The sequence below is a fragment of the Puntigrus tetrazona genome, chromosome 15 (assembly GCF_018831695.1).
Source record: "Puntigrus tetrazona isolate hp1 chromosome 15, ASM1883169v1, whole genome shotgun sequence".
Taxonomy (NCBI): domain Eukaryota; kingdom Metazoa; phylum Chordata; class Actinopteri; order Cypriniformes; family Cyprinidae; genus Puntigrus; species Puntigrus tetrazona.
The window spans coordinates 1,035,726-1,055,999 of record NC_056713.1 but is presented as its reverse complement, the minus strand read 5'-3'; the positions used below and the strand labels follow the sequence as shown (position 1 = coordinate 1,055,999).

General features: G+C 36.2%; 2 protein-coding genes across 3 annotated transcripts; both read left to right on the top strand.

Moving 5' to 3' along the window:
• The first annotated feature begins 569 nt into the window (after positions 1–569).
• Positions 570–6,487, top strand: ppm1na (protein phosphatase, Mg2+/Mn2+ dependent, 1Na (putative)). Its single transcript, XM_043259555.1, has 6 exons — positions 570–1,025; positions 2,491–3,062; positions 4,435–4,552; positions 5,871–5,985; positions 6,068–6,131; positions 6,267–6,487. The coding sequence occupies exons 1-6, from the start codon at positions 623–625 to the stop codon at positions 6,294–6,296; spliced, it is 1,302 nt and encodes a 433-aa protein (XP_043115490.1). The 5' UTR covers positions 570–622; the 3' UTR covers positions 6,297–6,487.
• Positions 6,488–7,606: 1,119 nt separating this feature from the next.
• si:dkey-202g17.3 (4F2 cell-surface antigen heavy chain) lies at positions 7,607–14,137 on the top strand. 2 transcript variants are annotated; one of them, XM_043258241.1, is made up of 9 exons: positions 7,607–7,804; positions 8,986–9,373; positions 9,969–10,133; positions 10,609–10,706; positions 11,037–11,114; positions 11,242–11,297; positions 11,634–11,829; positions 12,603–12,710; positions 13,024–14,137. In XM_043258241.1, the coding sequence occupies exons 2-9, from the start codon at positions 9,004–9,006 to the stop codon at positions 13,393–13,395; spliced, it is 1,443 nt and encodes a 480-aa protein (XP_043114176.1). In that variant the 5' UTR covers positions 7,607–7,804; positions 8,986–9,003; the 3' UTR covers positions 13,396–14,137. The 2 variants fall into 2 exon arrangements, with proteins under 2 accessions (XP_043114176.1, XP_043114177.1); XM_043258242.1 differs by lacking the exon at positions 7,607–7,804 and adding an exon at positions 7,822–7,890.
• Positions 14,138–20,274: the final 6,137 nt, after the last annotated feature.

Genomic DNA, 20,274 nt, shown 5'->3' with positions numbered 1-20,274 from the left:
TCTCAAACATATATATGCATGTGTATGTAATTATAATACATAACAAATATACACAGGACACACATATTACATACAATATACTATTTTTTTTTTTTGGATGATGATAAATCAGTGCAGCAAAGTACAAAAAGTGGCCTTTTTAATTATAAATATCAAGTTGTTTTCAACAGTAATTAGACTATATTGGATACGACAACATATTTCATGAATACACTGTTAAAAACCAAACGTAAAAGGCTCACTGTGTAGTTCATCAAGTGCATGTGTGAACGCTAGCTAATCCACACACATTACGAAGCAGGGATTACATGAGGGAAAAACAGAACACTGTCTGAGGATGAGTGAACATAAATAGATTAGCCAATCAGAACTTGGCAAAGGCTTGGCAAATGTAACAAACACACCCAGAATTCATATCAGTGGACCAGTCCAATGGATTTCATTGGGAACAACACAGGTTTGCTCGAATGACAACACATTTAGGACACTAAACACTGTTTGTCCAGCAACCGTCCCTCCTTTTTTGGCCCAAACTCAACAAGAGGCACTGGATCGGCTTCGCAGGACCAAAAAGAGTAGTCTGAGAAACAGTAGGAGACTGAAGCGGAGGATCCGGGTGGCCATGAGAACTGCCAGGCGGGCCAGCACCATGGAGGTGCCCTCATTCCTGAGGCAGCTGGTGAAGGAAACCGAGAAGATGGTGACCTTCTTCTTCAAGGGAGGCCGACGGGAGCCGGGAGCTGATGATGAGTACTTCGAAAACGAAGAGGACGTGGGTAGACCCTATTTAGAGAGGCCCATTTTGGAGAAAGATATGGCAGAAGGCGGTTCGAAATGGGGTGTAAACTACGGCTTGGCCAGTATGCAGGGCTGGAGAGCCCAGATGGAGGATTCTCACACCTGCATGCCACAGATGACCCATGCCTTGCCAGACTGGAGCTATTTTGCCGTGTACGATGGACATGCGGGGAGAACGGTGGCTCAGTACTGCTCCAGACACCTACTGGATTTCATTCTCGACACAGGTACTCACTGATTATACGCAGATTGCCAGTCTTGAAGGTAAAATGATAGAATTTTCAAACAGTTAGTGATGTTGTGCTTTTATGTTTCAACAACTGAAAAATGTAAACTAGATTTTTTTAAATGTACAATTTTAAATGTAATTGCACAATAATTTGCTGGTGTTTCATCTAAGCAGCTGTTATTATTATTGTTAGTCAGTGTCTTAAATGAAAAAAATAGTGGCATTAGTCAAAATTAAGTCAAATCAAAATGTAAGAATCTTGGTTTTGGTGTTACTATACTTAAAAACAGTAACTTGCAGAATTACTGTACAGCCAAACCCCAATATGTTTATATCTGTTATTCTATAAATAAATAAATAAAAACCTATTATTATTATTACTATTATTACCTTATTAGTTTCTCTCTCTCTCTATATATATATATATATATATATATATATATATATATATATATATATATATATATATATATATATATATATATATATATATATATATATATATATATATATATATATATATATATATATATACTTAATTATCGTTATGATTTGATTATTAAAACCTAGATCCTATTAAAACTAAGCTCATAAAGATGATGTCTCTACATTCAGTAATGAAATGCCTTCAGCTGAAAATTGAGTGTTTAATCTTGTCATAATACATTACTGATACTCTATTCTACTCTACTCTCTCTCTCTCTATATATATATATATATATATATATATATATATATATATATATTTTAATTCCATAAAGCTCTGACCAAATTCTAATCATATTCCAAATAAAAAAATATTGCTTGTTTGCTTCCTTCCTTTACTTATTTAGTTACTGTTTTCATTTTTTGTGATTAATAATTTAGGGCTATTCCACAAAATATAGATTACTTAACTCTTCTGACGTTAAAGTAAGTTAAAGTAAGCTGAAGTATTTTGTTGTCTAAAAATTAAAATAAACATGTCTAAAAGCACGTCATCTTTTTTTTTTCATTTTGACCAACTCTAATTTTATGTTCTACTGTAAATGGCACCTGTTTTATATAAAATAAGAAGCACATACCACTTATTCAATGATAATCATATCATTCAATTTATAATAATGTAAAATCATGATCTTTGTTTTTAAGTATAAAAAAAAAGCTTTTAAATCAATATTTAAAAAGTATTACAACAGTGGTTATCGTCTCATAATGCTAAGTTTGTCGATGGCCAGTCAAATATGTTGAATCACATTAAATAATGTCACTGGAAAAGAAATAAATAAAGATAATAATGAATAAGCTAGGTATTACAGATTATTTTTTTGAAAAAAACACTCTTCCATACTATAAATGAGCCGTTCTATGTACAATGTACAAAAAAAGTATCTGCCTTTATATTTTTAGATAGGGGTCCAAAAAGGTTACTGGGCAGGCCTCATGTCACTGTGCTTGACCTTGTTAAATGATTGTGTAATCAGGCTGTGTGACGGTGGATGAAGATATAGACCAGGTCAAAGACGGCGTCAGAGAAGGGTTCCTCAACATAGACCGCCACATGCACACCCTGGCCCGCAACGAGACCTGGGACCACAGCGGGTCGACAGCAACCGCTGTCATGATCTCTCCGCGAAACATCTACTTCATCAACTGCGGCGATTCACGGACCTTCCTTTGCCGCGACGGCCAGGTGGTCTTCTATACAGAGGACCACAAACCCATCAATCCCCGCGAGAAAGAGCGCATCCAGAACGCCGGTGGCTCCGTCACCTTGCAGCGCATCAACGGCTCGCTGGCCGTGTCCCGAGCTCTGGGAGACTTCGATTTTAAGGAGGTGGAGTGGAGGACTCAGACCGAACAGCTGGTCTCGCCCGAACCAGAGGTGTACGAGCTACAGCGAAGCCCAGAGGATGAGTTCCTGGTGGTGGCGTGCGATGGAGTCTGGGACGCCATCGGGAATGAGGAGCTGTGTGCGTTTGTGCGCAACCGTCTCCATGTTTGCGATGATCTGAGGGAGATCTGCTCACAGGTCATTGACCTCTGCCTCTATAAGGTTGGTAACAGCAGTGAGAGGATCCCATTGGCTCAGCCATTTGCCAATACAATTTCCTGATGGCCTAAGATGTTATCGTCAAACTATTCAAATTGTTTTCATTCATTTACATTTACATTTCAAATAATATGAAAAAGCTGACAAATAAAAAAAGTTGTATCTCACAAATACAGTCATCAAAACTTAAAACTAAAACTTATAACAATTATAATTAGTACTATTGTACTATTATATTTAGTTTTCTTTAATAGAAATATAGCTGAAATGATATCAAAATAAATGAATGAACAAAGCATTTAAAAATAATCGAAATAAGATGCTTTGGAATATGACTGAAATACATTACCAATTGAAAAAATATGATGAAAATTTTAAATCAATTACATATGCTAAATAAAATGATGAGATTTAATGATTTAAATAATGAGAAAACAAAATCATTACAACCTACATTAAAACTACATTTAAAAAGACAAAACCAAAGCTAATTCAAAATATTAATAATATATAAATAATATTAAAAAACTATGCATTGTGGGATATTTTGTGTTCTGTTTATATGTTGTATGGTATACATTGTATATGGCAAATAACCAAAACAACCAAATTGATGGTTTGTCAAAATTCTGTTAATTTCATTTCTCTTTTTTTTTGAGCCACTTAGCATCTTAGAAATACATCAACTTATTTCTACATCTATCATAAAGTCTAGACACATTTTACACTATTTTCTACTTAACTATAAGATGTTGTAAAGCTGATTTAATACAAGAATAAATGTCAGACGCTTTGCAACTAAACAGGAAATAGCTTCTATTTCTCACTGTGTGAGAATCATTGCATCAATATGCTTTTATTTATTGCTAGTCATTAGTCCACGACCGGCAAGACAGTAACTCAAACCTGCTGAAAAAGTCGATATTGAATTGCCAGTAACACCATCACCCTCTCAAACATTTAACAAGTTTAGCGATGCCTTGTTACTTAAAATGATTAGGCGTTTGGGTTATGTAATTTTATATAATGATATTTCCCTGCCGCATGTTGAGGCGAGGAAGATTACAGAGTGCATAATAGAATCAGCTTGACCTGTTCTATGTAGACACCGTTCTTTAAATAGAATGATTACAGCAGAGAGCGAGAGGAGATTACAAATAAGATTCAGACTGCAGGTTAAGGGATATCCAGAATAATAACCAGCTACTCGACCAGGCCAAGGTTCCTTTCGTTTATAACTGGCATTAGCTGCCTATGAACATGCTTAATTCATGCATATTTATGTATTAGTGCTTTCTAGTATTGCTGAAGTACATTGGTACATTGTTTATTTCTTCGATTGATTTTTTTGTGATTTTAAATTCTTACCTTGCAGGGAAGTTTAGATAACATCAGCATTATCATTATCTGCTTCGACGGCGCCCCCAAAGTGACCCCAGAGGCACTGCAGCAGGAGGTAGAGTTAGAGCACGTGATTGAGCAGAAAGTGGAAGGTAATTTCAGCAGTAAAAAAAATGCACTTCTCAAGTGCCCCCATTATGGATTTTTGAAAACTACCTCTGAGTGAATGAAAACATCCCGCAAAGTTTTAAATCTGAAATCTGAAAGTCATTGAAAGTTAACTCTGAGTCATTAAAACGTTGTTTTTAAAAATAAAATGTTCCTAAGCCACGTTGACGTCAACATAAAACATTAAAGCGTTTAAATAGCTGTTTCTCGGGTAAAGGCATGATAACGACAACGATAACTATAAAAACACAGTCCAATTTATTTATCGTTTTTTTTTTTTTTTTTTTTTTATTATTAATGCATAGCTGAGTCCATACCACAACGCTAGCGATAAATGACAGAAAAACAATGTTAGGTTTTCAGAACGACTTTTTCCTGATGAACGACGCAAACATTGACAGCCAATCAGAATCCGTCCTGTTCTCACTAGCTCGAGAATTTAAAGCGGCAGATGCGTGTGTGCCGAGTATAAACGGACGATATTGTTCACCGATCGTCTTTATGTTATCATCTTCGCAAACATTGCTTTATCGGACATTTATAAGGCATGATGAAATGAAAACGGCCACGTTCACACAGCAGTAGAATACGGTTGTCAGTCCCGTTTTTGAGTGCTATGTGCTCGGTTATGTACTGGGCAACTAGTTGTCTGTTGCGTCATACACTGCGAGAGAGCCGCTAGGCCGCACAAAAGCCTAACGTCTACCGTGTATTTTGGGTCATATACAGTGAAGGAGAAATAAACTGAGTGACATTTTAAAGTTTTAAAGCCGCTCCTGTCAGTTTTGTGTTCAAATGCTCCGCTCTCCACCCAAATTTAAAAGCCGCTCTCGGTTAATGAAGGTTTGAAGAAAGAATCGCGGCTAAATGGGACTCTTTTCGTGTCAGAAACTGATGACGCTTTCGGTTCTACGGACGTCGCCATCTTTGATATTAATTATGGTTACTATGGTTACTAGAAGGGAATACGGGCATTGCGTTGCACGTTCATAGTCAGAAATCTAAACACGTCTGTAAGAAAAATACGGGCTGATAAAAATACGGTTGTAAATCCCAAAAACAACCGTATGCTGCGTGAACGTGGCCTTTAAAGAAACCAAACGGACAAGTCACCTCAAAATTGTTTGTGAGCCACTAAGCAAGCAAGGTGACATAAAACAATGAGAGTGTTTTTTGAACTCCTCAAACCAAAATACGAACCTTTCATTACACATAATAGGGGCAACTTTATAACACATTAGATAAACTATCTCTATAAATGATTGTGTATATAAAAGTATTTTCTTCTTTTGTGCTACTCAGAGATCATTAACCTGATCAGATCTAAAGACGAGGAACCTGACCTGCTCTATGTGATGAAATTCTTGGCGTCTGAAGATATTCCTGGCCTCCCACCGAGTGGAGGAATCTCATGCAAGTAAGTGATACTTAGTGGACACTACTGTATAAGTGACTAGCGCTCGGGTTTTTCTCTCAATCTCCGTTTTGTTTGTCTGCAGGAAAGATTGCATAATTGGCGCGTATCAGAAATACGCAGCAGCCTTTAGATCTGTTGAGCCGATGGTACGTACGAAAAGATACTTTATTTAAAAATAATAATTTATTAATTAATCAACATTTTATTTCATTTAATGTGTCTTTAAATATGAAATGCAAAAGTTCATTTTACAAATAACATTTTTTTTGTCGTTCTTTAAGGACATTGGCGGCTCGGATGACTCCACCTAGCGGCCATTATGTTGGAGACGGACTCAAGCCTTGAATCTCTGTAGATTAATAATCCATGCCAGGAGGACATTTGTGTGCCAGCTGCTTTACAGAGGTCAAATGTTTAGCCAAACTATTTCATTTTTAAATCGATGTTGTGTATTGTCAACATGGAAACAGAAATAGGGGGAAGATAATGATTTATGATATGCTTTCAATGAGGTGAAGCATTTAACGGCGACACTATGTAAAGCTTTTTATGAAAAAAAGTGAAAAAAAGTTTATACTTTACTTAAAGGTGAAATGATGTGCCACCAAATGGAATTGTAGGTGTTCTTTTTACAATAAACAACTATATATATATATATATATATATATATATATATATATATATATATATATATATATATATATATATATATAATGCAAAATTGAAATTAAATTAATACTTGATTATCTATAGACTTGGATGGGATAAAAGTAAGCAAACCCACTGAATTACACAAAATCACCTTTAATTAAATGTACTTTTTTAGTTTTTTTTTTTAGTAACACTTTTCTAAATGTATTTACAGTTATTTTAAGTAACATTGAACTTAAAATTAATTTCATGATTGACCAAGATTTACATATATAATATTTAGTGTAAGTGTCTATTTATTTATTATAGATATTGAGCTCTCTTTACTTACAGAGAGCTTAGATTTATACCAATAATACTGCACAATATATTCAAAATAACGTAAAACATGATAAAGGGTACTTGAACTATACATTTACTTCTCTCTGTCTCTCTCTATCTCTCTTTTACTAGACTACACATATGTTGATTTCATTATACATAACATGATAAACTAATTTTTTTAAAAAGAACTCAATGTCTCTGTCATTTTTAAAGTCTAAATTGTTACAGGAAGAGCTCAGAGTGTTTTACAATATTTGTTTGTTAATGATGAGTGGATAAATTGTCTAATTTTGTGTGCATTGAAAAGGCACAACATAAGTTAGCATGCATTTATTTAGTATATGTTAAGTTATTTAATAATTGAAAGCGTACTACTGCATGGGGAAAGATTAGACGTAGAAATTATAATTCTCCTAATCTGATATAGATAAAAGGTAATGCTTTACAATAGATCCCAGCTTTGACAACATGTTTGCCTTTGTGCGATCCTCTATTTAGGTGTGTTTACTGTAATAGAAGCAAAGTTAATTTAGAGGGTCTTTTAGCCCACAGAGAATGTACCATAACCTCTGTAGAATGTGTGACTGAAGTGTTACGGGCCGCCACACCTCTGTACTAATTACTGAAACCTCATCTTCGGTGTTACTGTCATACTTTAATGCTCGAAGAAGGTAACGAAGTTCAGGGACACGAGAGCATTCGATCACTGAACACGCTGAAGTCGAACCTGTTCTTCACCGCAACAACATCGGCGTGTTTGTCATGACAATAAACTAAAAACTGAAACTAAAAAAAACGGTCACGGTCAGAGAGAGAGAGACCGCGCTGTCGAACGTGAGCACAGGTGAGTACAAAAGTCTGAATATCTTGTTTTAGTGTGATTCATTGTCGGAAGGACTTCACGCTTTTCATCTTTTCATCTTGACTGAGGTTGTAGCATGAAATTAAATGCTTTAACTGTTATAAATGTCCTAATTTGTCATGGGTGTGTTGCAGACTTGTTTAATCTCAAAGCTTTTTTAAAAGCTAAGCAGAATTCCCATTTAAAAATACTACTAGAATATTTACTGATAGATGATATCAAGTCAACAGAGATTAATAGGATTGTTATTTTTGTATCATTTATACACTATTGGTTTTGGTTCATATTTTGGTATTCATAAATATTTTCTTATTTTTGCAAATTGTATTATTTTGTCTACAGTTTTTATTAAATTAGATTAAATTATATTTTTTTGCTGTATCACTGTATTTAGTTGTAGTTTTTTTTTTTTTTACTTAAAGTAAAAAAAAAAAGAAATGCTGATTTTCTTTATTTTCAAATAATGATATTTTTTCTTTTAGATTTTAATGTCAATAACTCTGATTAGAAGTTATGGGAACCAATCATTCTGATTGATATTTGTTTACTTGTGGGTATATAGGCTATATTATGAAGCTATATTAGAATGTATGTAATAATTGTATAAATGTAGTCATTTTATAACATACATAACTTACTAATATAATATTACTTAATTGTTTCGTGAGTTCTGTTTCTTCTGTTTTGAAGTGTGTAACCAACCAAAACTGAAAAAAAAACCCTTTACTTATTGACAAACTTCGTGACACTAAGCTTGTATTTTAACTTGTATTTGAACTTTAGTTTTAATTTGAAATTAGTTGGGCTTAATGTTTGTTCCAGAGATATTCAACAAAGAATGAAAAATCATAAAAAAATATTTTTATTGGTTATGAAAGGTTCATTAGTTTTTGGGATTCCCCAACAACATGTATTTATTTTGACCTTGTTTGTTCAACAAATACTAAGCAAAATACTGGCGCATTTTCATTCAAACCAAAAAAAAAACTGTAACGGGGCACTTTAAATACTTTAAACACTATACTTTTTGATCACTACAAAAACCTAAAAAATGTTGACAATTAAACGAAACATAGTTCTGCGTTGTTTGTGCCGATGGCGGTACTGTGGGATACTTCCACATCCATAAAGTCACATGCAAACCTGTTTTCCTCGGCTCCTAGCGTCTAGCGAGAGCAGGTATGACACTGAAGGTCGAAGGAGATCCAGGCTACGGCAGTGTATCTGCTGGAGGGCGATTCATCGATGTGGACAGCTCAGAGAGCCTGCCTCTCCTTATCCCAGACATCCAGCGGCCCGTCTGGAAGCCCCTGAGCAGGGAAGAGCTGGAGAAGTGCGCAGGAGGACCAGAATGGAAGAAGTTTCGTTCTCGTCTGGCGCTGTGCTTCTGGATTGGTTGGCTGATGATGCTGGGCGCTGCTATAGCAATAATCATTCAGAGCCCGCGGATGGAGTCTCCTTCACTGCACTGGTGGCAGAGGGATGTGTTTTACCGCCTGCAGCCTGCTCTCTTCGTGGACGCTGACAGCGAAGGGGTCAGCCGTATTAGCAGTGAGTTCATTATAACATAAACAATATTATTGCATTTACTGCTGTCCGAAACATTCAAAACACTTATCCATCCATCCATCCATCCATCCATCCATCCCACCTGTCAAAGTCTAAGGCGTATTAAGTTTTACGTATACGTAATATCAGTGCAAAAATGTCTAAAGCTTCAGCTGATAAATATCTGTATCTTACATTACCTTATTCACCAATTAAACAAAAGAAACGGCATGTTTTCATGTAAAATATCATTGTAATAAAACGTATGAATTCTATATTGTATCTATCCCATTAAATATTACAGCATATAAAACTGATATTCCAATGAACATTTAAAAAACAAAGTTTTAGGGTACTTAATTTATTATATACAAATGTATATGAATTATATCAATAGTACGACAGAAATGCTGTAGCACACCGATGTTTCTGAAAGTGACCCCCTAATACCTCTACTACTGATAATGTAAAAACAGTTAAATCAACATGGTATATAACTGTGAAGTGTCATAGTGAAGTTATAGTCTGCCTAATGCTTGTAAACAGCAACGAGCTTCAGTTGTGAAGCCCAATATGATGGTGTTTGACTCTCATCCAGTGGTGTCCGAGCGGCTGCCATACCTGAAGTCACTGGGGGTCGGGGCAGTGATCCTGGAGGGGTTGTTCCAGCACGACGTCTCCCCTCCAAACCTGACAGAGATCGACCAAAGTCTGGGCACGCTTCCACACTTCACGCAGCTTATCACAGAAAGCCACAAAGCAGGTATTTCGGTGGTTTTAGAGGCATTCGCTCTTTCCTAAAATGAAAGGTTATCTTTCAAATATCTTTTCTGCATGTATTTGGATCAGGGATTGTGCTACAGTACATTTGACATTCACTAGATGATGCTGTTTAGTCATAATGCAGCAGTCTTCTCCAGTCTTAATTAATGGCGCGCTTAAGCGATGTCTTCAAAATAACAAAATAACTGATCCATGGGTGGACACACTTAATTGGAATCTAAAATCTTAACACCTATTTACTGCCATTATAAAGTTTCGAAGAGCCGCAACTTTTTTTAAAAATATAACTGTGATTGTATTTATCTCAAAGGACAAAACACACACACACACACCTAGGGTGGCATGGGGTGAGTATACTGTGGGTAATTTTCATTTTTGAGTGAACCTTTAAGCAATGTTATGTTAATTGCAATAAAGTAATATTAACTAATGCAGTGGATTTGCATATGGTTCAGGTGTGAGAGTGATGCTGGATCTTTGCGAGCTGGATCTGTTTGAGCAGGAGTTGGGTAATGGCACCGATGTTTGGTCCAGTCCATCAGAGTACATTCAAGTAAGGAATATCACACACACACACACACACACACACACACACACACACATCACCTGGTGCAATGCAGAGTGCTTGGATACAAGTCCCATTAAAAAAAACGTGTCACAAAAAAAGCTCTAACGCCTGTAGAAGCAAGTTCAAAAAGCACAGTTAAAAGTATTTTAACTATCATTTAAGTTTAAAGTATGAGTTTATTGTAGGTGGTACGTTATTTTTAAACATGATACTACACAATAATACTCACTAGATTCATAAGGTCAATGTTTTATGTCAATATTCCTGCCTACCTTTTGTTTATTATTGTTGATGAGGTATTTTTTTCCTCTTCAGTATTCATTAAGGTATTGGCTGGAGCATGGTGTGTCAGGGTTTGGGATCTGTGACACAGACGCAGCTTTCTCTACAAAGGTAATCCAAAAACAAAAAAAAAACAACAACACACTGACGTGTATTGTTTTGTGGAAAATGTGTGTGGGTTTTACTTGAGCCCATGCCCACGTTTGCTTAAAAACTGATGTGCACTTTTGATTCACAGACCCTAATGAAGTGGAATCTGCTGATGCAAGAGTTTAATTCACAAGATGACGAAAGGTATCATTTGTCTTCAGAACACAATTTAAGATCCAGAAAAGTATGTCGTAAGACATTGTGAATAGTTAATCTGCCATCTGTGCTGTTTTCATTCAAATTAAAGTGTAAATACATGTAGAAGACATATCCGTGGCACTCTCCAAAATGGGTTGAACCACTGATGGCAGATGGGCTATTCTGATGATGTCAGTCAATAGGAAAGTCTCGGCCCTCCCGGTTTTCATCCAAAATATCTTAAATTGTGTTCCAAAGACAAACAAAGCTTTGGAACGACATGTTAACGAGTAACCCTTTAAGTCTTGGAGACATAAATGAGGTCTTGTTATCTCGTTGTAGAATACTGATGGTGAGGCAGACAGGTAATTCTCTTCCAGAACTCAATGTGTCCAACACTGCTGTTAATGGTTCACTGGTGGAGCTGGTTATAAAGTCACTGATCCCCCCATCACACCATCCGTTGTCTCCTGCTGAGGTGGCTGAGGCCATGGAGGCCAGTCTGCAGATGCCAGAAAGCCACTGGCCGAGCTGGACAGTGAGTGGCATGAAATCATCAAATTAATGCCATTTTTGCTAGTCATTAGACTGCTAAACTAACATTCTAGCATAACAGCCTCTAGTCAGCAAGCCTGCTAAGATGGTATGTTCAGTGTAATTGTATGGTGTTTGAGGGAGATTCTACAGGGGACCGAATCTTGCACAATGGTTTTTGTAATGATTCCAGAAACCCAAATGTAGTTTGCTGTCCAAAAGCAACGTTAGTCTTGAGATCAGCCATTGAGGTAATGGAGTGAGTGGGTTATATGGGGTGACGGGAAGTGGCTGCAGGTGCGGGTGATTAGAACTCTGGTGATTGTGAGCAGGACCAGGTGGAAGGATCATCAGGTAAGGGAAGTGACGGTGGGACATATATATATATATATATATATATATATATATATGTGATTCCTAAAATGACCATACGTACCGAAAAGCATGTTGGCCTCTCTTTCAGTTGTGAAATCTATGAATCGCAAATGATCTTGAACCCGTTTGCAGATGGTTTCAGCTCTCTGCCTTGTAAACGACTAATAATTTTTCACATCAAAACCAGTTTTTATAAACATGAGTATTGGCATGGATTTACGGGAAAACACATTCTAAGATAAATCTGAGCGTATGCAAGCTTTATAAATGAGGCACACTGTGGTTCACACAAATCATGTGTATCTTTGCAGTATTTAACACTGGGTCTGGGTCGAATTTTATTAAGAAATGTTTCTAAGAATGCTTTGTATGCAGCGCCACATGTGTTTGCACCATTCACAGGTCGGTGGAAAAGTACCATGGGAGCTGCAGAGAGCGACTCTAGTCCTGATCATGACTTTACCTGGGACGCCCATTATCAGATATGGAGATGAGGTCAATCCAATTCAGGTGAGATCACAAAACCATCTTCGATGCGCCATCGCTATAGTCACAGCTTGAAATGATACTCTTTAAAATAAAGAATCTTTATTGTCATCTCTGCTTCATTGAGGAACTTTTAACATCCTTGAGAGCTTTCCATTGGGCAAAAGGTTATTTATAGTAGGAAAAGATGTTTTTCACTTTGAGAAAAAAATGGTACTATTCACTGAAACACTTCTTTATGGCATCGCTTTGGAACCTTTATTATAAGAGGTTTTATTAGAGGTTATTTGAACCTGAATGGAATGTTTTTTTTGTGATATTATATTTCCATTCTCAGGATCTGGATCAGCTGAATCATCCTCTAGCCCTCTTCCATTCTTTGAGTCAATCGCGTGCCCGTGAAGAAGCTCTACACTTTGGCAGATTCACCTTTCTTTCCTTTAATGCCAGTATGTCTGGTCTCAATTCTACATCCGCACCTCCTTTAGCTTTCCTACGCTCATGGGGCTGCATTCACTTCCTGGTCCTGTTTAATTTGGGTTGTGAACCTCGCACTCTGGATCCGGACTGGGCTCCCAGTCTACCTGAAGATGGGGTGTTCGTAACCAGCACAGGTCTTGACCGATTCGGCCCAGTGTCTCTAAGATCACTAAAAATGCAGCCACACGAGGCCATTGTCATAAAACTGTTTGAATCCGACAACTCTTAGGACAAGGTTTGTGTTCGCTTTTTCGCTAGTTCATTAATATACTAATAATGTTTCATTTGGGTTAGTTGTAACTAAGAGTAAGCATTTATTGCAACTAAATTAAAAAAAGAGTGTCTGTTTAAACTAAGTGCAAATAGCCCGCCTTTTTGGCAGAGGCTATTTACACTAACTCCGCCCACCAATGTGTGGTAAGGTTAGACAACATTAAATAACAGTTACAGTGACGTAGCTGGTAAAGACATAGAAGGGATATACTCTTTGACGCGATGGAGTTTGAATCCCACTTTTGCCAAACTCGTTCCTCTCCCTTTTCACGTCACGTATCAGATCAGAAATGCAATTTGCAATAAAAATAAAGGAAACAATCAAAAAAGTGGAAACTAGCATGCCTCGCAGGTGTTTATCGGTCAAGTTTAGGTGTAAAGATCCATTTAATAAAAATATATGAACAAATACAAAAAAATAAATTGTTTTAAAATGTACTATGATAGTAAAGTGCAGATATGTGCTATAATTCTAGTAAAATTGATCACTATTTGTACTTAATGTAAAAAGTATGTTGTTAAAAAAACTGCTATATTCAAGTAGTGTCAAAAAGGAATACATTAAGTTGCACTTAGTGTAAACAGCATATATTGCATATATTGCTAATATTTATCCATTAGTGGATAAATATTGGCAGGGGACTGATGTGCACTTTGTTTCTTTGGCAAATAATCTAATAAAGAGAAACTAATACAAATTTAAATTAGGATGTTTTTTTTTCCAGTTAAGGAAACTTTCACAGTATGTCCGGAGGTGGATTCTTAACCAAATAGATTTTAATTGTTATTTTTATTACAATGGAAAACAACTTATCTCCTCATGATTTGAAATAATGTACATTATTATTACAATTTGGTTATTACAAAATACTTTTTTGTCTTCAAGTTTTATATATTTTTATACGTAATTGATTTTTTGTTTTGTGAAAACCATGGTACATTTTCAGGATTACGTTTTTTTATGAATAGAAGGTTTAAAAGAACAGAACATTGAAACTAGGTTTTTAAATTATTTTAAATAATATTTAAAAACTTTTTCTACAAATTTAAATTTAGGTTTTTATGGTCACATTTGTTCAGTTGCTGAATATAAGTTTTAATTTAATTTAGAATAAATAAATAACATAAAAAAATAAAAGGTAAAATAACCCTTATAAATGCAATAATTAGCATTTCGAATCAAGCTTTTTTCAAGTCTTTGTTAATTTTTTTCCTCTGATGTGTTTTGTTTTTTTCTAATTTTGTTTTTGAAGCCTGATAAATGTCTGTTTTGCTTGCATGAAGAGCTCCTTGTGGGTTCACAAAAACAGCTTCCAAGTACAAATGGCCCACTTAGAATCAGCTCCAGACCTTCTACCTTAACTGATGTAGAAATAACAAAACAAAAGCCCACATCTGTCCATGAATTGGCTTTTGAGTCAACTGTCCAATTACTTATGGTCCATTGAAAAAAGGCGGAGGTACATATTAATGATAATACATGTTAAATTTCTTACCCTCTCCTCTAATTGTTATAAGAATACTAACCTATGTGTAGATTCTAGCTTCTTTCCATTGCCACTGAAGTGAAATAACTGGAGATAGGAGCCTGAGAAATTTTTGGGACTTCTGCATCTGAACTCTTCATATATAGAGCAAATCATAGCCATCTTGGTTCAATAAAGTTTTTTGGATCAAATAGATCTGCGCGCTATGTTGTAACACAGATGCGAATGATATTAGCTTTCGGAATGGAACAGAAAACTGCTTTTATTCTTTTTATTTCAAATAAAGCCAGGGCAGAGGCCAGAATTTCGTTATAACTTTTCACTTGACAGGTCACACATATGCGAAATGAATCAAATCAGATGTTCATGAATCAAATGTTGTGGCGGGAAGCAATTCCTCTGAGACAAACGACTGCAGTACGTCATCCGCAGAAGATTACGGACGACAAAATTCAGTACATTGAGTACAGTACATTACAGTACGATTTGCGAGTTACAGCATAGTGCTGTTTGTGTATATTATAAACCAAGAAAAGGTTCAATTTCAGGCTGCAAAGAAACAGCTTTGCCTCTGAGCTCTGCATTCTCTATACAAACAGGAAAAAACCCTGTAGTGCGACAGTAAAATAAATACAATATGTATTAAAAACAGTTAACCGGCTGTCTAATGTGAAAGCAGTTGCTCAGCTATACAAACAGTCACAAGTTCGGACACGTCTAGTGCATGTCGTGCATTAAGCGCTCGGCGAGATCCGTTTTCAATTATTCCTTCACTCTGCCGTTTCAAACTGAACGCCGCTCCAGATTCACCCTGTAAATCAATACCACTTTGAAATGAAACCGTGTTTCCACAAACACGCATGAGGCTGGAGGCTCAGCTCGTCATTCACACATTCTCAGATTTTACTGACCCAATACATATCCTTAAACCGACGCATTACCCATTCAATCGTCTTTTGCGTCCCACGAATTTCTCATGTTGAACACGCACGTTTTGCGTGGATATTAGGAGAGATGCCAAATGCTTGGAAATATATTTCTTTATACAATATAAAATAGCCATCAACGTGAAACATTAGCTCCCCGGTAACGCTGTACGCAAAGCAGCACTGCGCTAACAAACATCGCTTTATCGGTTACAGGCGTGAAATGCAAATGAGACCAATTGACCAATCACAGCAGGTTAGCGTCACGCAAAGGAGGGGTTTGGAAAAACGAGCTAATTGTTTGGGAGTCCTTAAGCACATAAGGTAAACATAAATGCATTTAATTAGACAATGAAAGTGTTTTTTCGACCTTGCATGCATGTCAAGCTGTTGTTGGGGACTCCAATCATTTATCATAACGGGGCATTTTAAACATTAAATTTGCTTTTGCTAAAACTAATACTTTTAATAAGAATCAGCTATATGAGTGTATGCACTTTGAATTTGTTTTTGAATATTTTAAGTTTTGCTTTGCTTAGATTTTTCATCCAAATACAGTACTTTCAGCTTTCGTGTGAGATGGAGCAAAACAGCGGGACAATCTATTAGGAAGGAGGAATAAACACTTTCATCCCCGCTTGTATTCTTTCCATTCATTTCGTTTGAAGTTGAACACATGTAAAAGAATGCAGTCTGGATTGTTGTGTCATTGACAGTGATGATTTTTCTTGGCACCCTACAAGTTTCCAAACAATGAGACTGATCTCTGATTCATTTACTAAATCTGTTTTCAATTTATTTAAAGGGAGTTAGCAGTTTAGGGAATGAGATAACTTCAGACAAAACTGAGTAATAAATCATATTGTTCACTGTGGAATTTCAATTGCAACAGCATTATCCATGTTTTATTTCGGACGACAGGATTTTCTCAACCACAAGACCCATATGGTTTAGCAAAAGGTAATACCATCCTAAAAAAATCTGCACCTCATGACCTAAATGAAGCTCTGAAGCAAAAGAAGCCTGCCTGAACAAAACCAGGAGTTATGAAAGACATTTATAGGTGATTTTTTGCCTTGAGTGCGTTACTAATACAGTGCCGTAAATTTTCCCTGCTGAGGGTGACTTACTCTCATATCCGCTTTTAAGAATCTGCTTTGAGCTCACTATTCTGACCACAAAGAAACAGTTCCATAAAGGCTTTAAGGTGAAGCCATATTCCTGAAGAGGCTGACAGCCTAATCCCAGATTTCTAGGAGTGCTGAGATGAAAGTCCTAAGATCGAGTCAAATCTTTGGGCATTAAGGTTAATTGCGAGGTTCCCCATATTCTGTTTATAGCTGTATTGTTCTGGTGGTGGTTACCAGGCGAACTGGAATCTCATTTGTCAGTCCATAAGAAGAAGATCGGATCAAGGAAGAGTCGCGAAAGCAAGCCAAAAGCGGTTGCAGTCCTCTCTCTCCCATTGTCAAGATCTTAAAAAATATATATCTTACTTTAATTTAACTTTACTCAAACACGAAATCCAGAAAACTAGAGACACTGGAGTATTCCTACACACCAAACTTTGTAAAAAGATTGAACTTAAGGTATTTAGAAAGAGACTGTATGGATAAACTGAGATACATGTGTACAGAGCCAAGGAACTCTCACCTTAAAATTCATATATTGCGGATGGTTATGATATGCACTATACAACCTCAGCTCTGAATACACCGTTGGTTAATGGAGACCACCAACAAATGATTGGAAATGAGAGTTAATGTGGAAAAATGTGTTTGTTTTTTTTATTGAAACGTCACCCTCAGTGTTGTAGAAGGATTCAGTGACTCACTCAAAACACAGTTGTATTTTTGTATTGAACTTCTGACCTTTTCCTGGCTGGAAATTGACATTGTTGATGCTTGTGCAGCTGAGCAAACTAGATGTAAAATTAATCTGACTACAGTTGACGGAAAATAGTCCTGCTCATCACAAACATTATATTTACATGTAACCATTAAGACCGGAGTCACAAGATCAGCTACAGCTGTTACTGAACTGAACTGAATCAACACCGAGCTGATTCAAGCTGAGTAACAACACTGTAGCCTAGAGCTGCTCACAGCCGAGCTGAACTTTTTCATTAATCACTTACCCTCCGTGTCGTTCCAAACCTGTAAAAGCTTCACTCATCTTCTGAACACAAATTAAGATATACTGGATGAAAACTGGGAGGCTTGCGACTGTCCCATTGACTACCAAGTAAATAACACAGGTGCAGAAAAAGTATGAAATGAGGAGCTTTCCATCTTAACGCAATCATCATTTTAGCAGCTGTGGTGCCAGCTAGTAATATGCACTTGTCCCGATTATTAATATTCAGCATTGTTAACTTATTTAATAACAAAATCTGAACAGTTGTTGAAACCAAATCAGACAATTTAAATGGGAACGATCATGCGCCTTCACCAAACAAATATGGTGCTGAATTGTTAAAGAAAGTTATTCTTTTTATTTTCTGCGAGTACAAAAAGTATCATCATAGTTTCACAACATTACGGTTGAACCACAGTTGTCACGCTTTGTCAGTTCTCAGTGTTATTTACTTTGCAGTCAAGAGGAAATGGGTTTTCATTCAAAATATTTTAAATATGTTGAATTGTGTCCAAAGACGAACAAAGCTTTTACAGTGAAGTTGCTTTGAAACAATATATTGCTTAAAAAAAAAAAAAAAAAAAGATGACTTGACTGAACTTAATCCTGACCATTTATTAAACGCTGAGAATAGCGGAGCCATCTGCCATTGTTTGTGAGCTGCTCTGCTTACGTTACGAAGTATTAAATATTAACGTCTGCATTTGCTTAAACAAACACCCTGGAGAGATTGATAGTGATATAGCGTGAGATTGCGCAAGAGTTTTGGCTACACTTAAGGATGAATGGTATATTTACTGTAATATTTAATGTTTCCCAGGATCCTATCAGAGCTTTCAGAGTCATGAGACCAAAAGTGCTGACTGCTGCTCTTCTGTTTATTTAAAATGCCCACAGTGCTTTAGTTTATGACGCCTGCATGCTCCGCTAACGCAGCTTTAAAAATGATGCAGCCTGTCTGAATCAATCATCGGCCGAGTTTTCCACCTGAACACTTTTAATGTTCCCAATAAAAGGGTTTTTGATTAGCATATACTAATTCCTTAGGGATCAATCATAACCACTCAAAATGCATGCACGCTTTGCTAAGAGCAATCTGGCAACAACAGTCATCTGAACTGCGGCGTTTAGAGTATGACAAGATGAAATTCCAGCCAGGTCTGTCTGGTTTGAACAGACAGGCCTACAGCAAAAGACAAAGTAAAAATCAGCACCTGAAAGTGACTCAGACGATAGACACATATGACCTAAACGGATGTGCTTTAACATGTTGCTAATGTTGATGTTTTCAAGGGACAAGCCATATAACAATATGTGAAACAGAAATCAAGATTGCTTTTTTGGCCCATTTAAGTATGACTGAGGTACATATTTAATTTCATAATTACGTCTTTGAAATATCATTGCTGGCAATCATTTATGATTAATGTCGTTATTTTATGCAGTTGCAGTTTAATACATTTACAAATATTAACTTTAAATGTTACATCAAATAACAAACTAATGAAAATGATCATCAATAACTTAACACGCTTTAGTATATGTTAGTGACTTCTTGTACTTCTTTAAACACAACAAAAGACTTCACTAAAGCATCTGATTTCACATGATTTCAAAGTGTGCTTTTTGTAAGGGTGTTTAAGTGTGTTAGTTATGACTATGAACTTCAAGAGACTTTTTATTTCATGAATATCATATTAACTGCATGTACAATTTTTACACTTATAATACACTTTTAAGATTTAAAGCACTAAGTTCACAAAGGATGTTGAATGAATATACGTATGTAATATATACATATATGTCCTATTTCTAATACACATTAACGCACAAAAATAGAAGATTTATGTTGGAAGTAATTTCCTACTGTAATTTAGTGAAATCAGTGGTCTCAGCGAATTTGTAACATGTAAGTGTTTGAATGGACTGATAACGGAGGCCATTAAGTAAACTTTCGGTTTGTTTCCTTTAGAAAAGTGCTGTGAAGTTGTTTGGCTCCAGGCTACTTCTCAAATATTCATAATGCATACTGATGGACAGCAACAATTAACCTCCTAGGAAACTCAGATATATGCACTTTGTATACGCACACACACACACACACACACACACACACACACACATCCACACAGCTAAGCAACAACAGATGCACCCAAACAGTATCTTATTTCAGACTTTGAGTTGTTTTGATTTGCATTAATGGATGATAATACAGTCTGCGTGCTGTCTAAAGATGGTTATTGAAAGCATGTTATTTTTGACCACACTTATTTATGAAGATCTCCT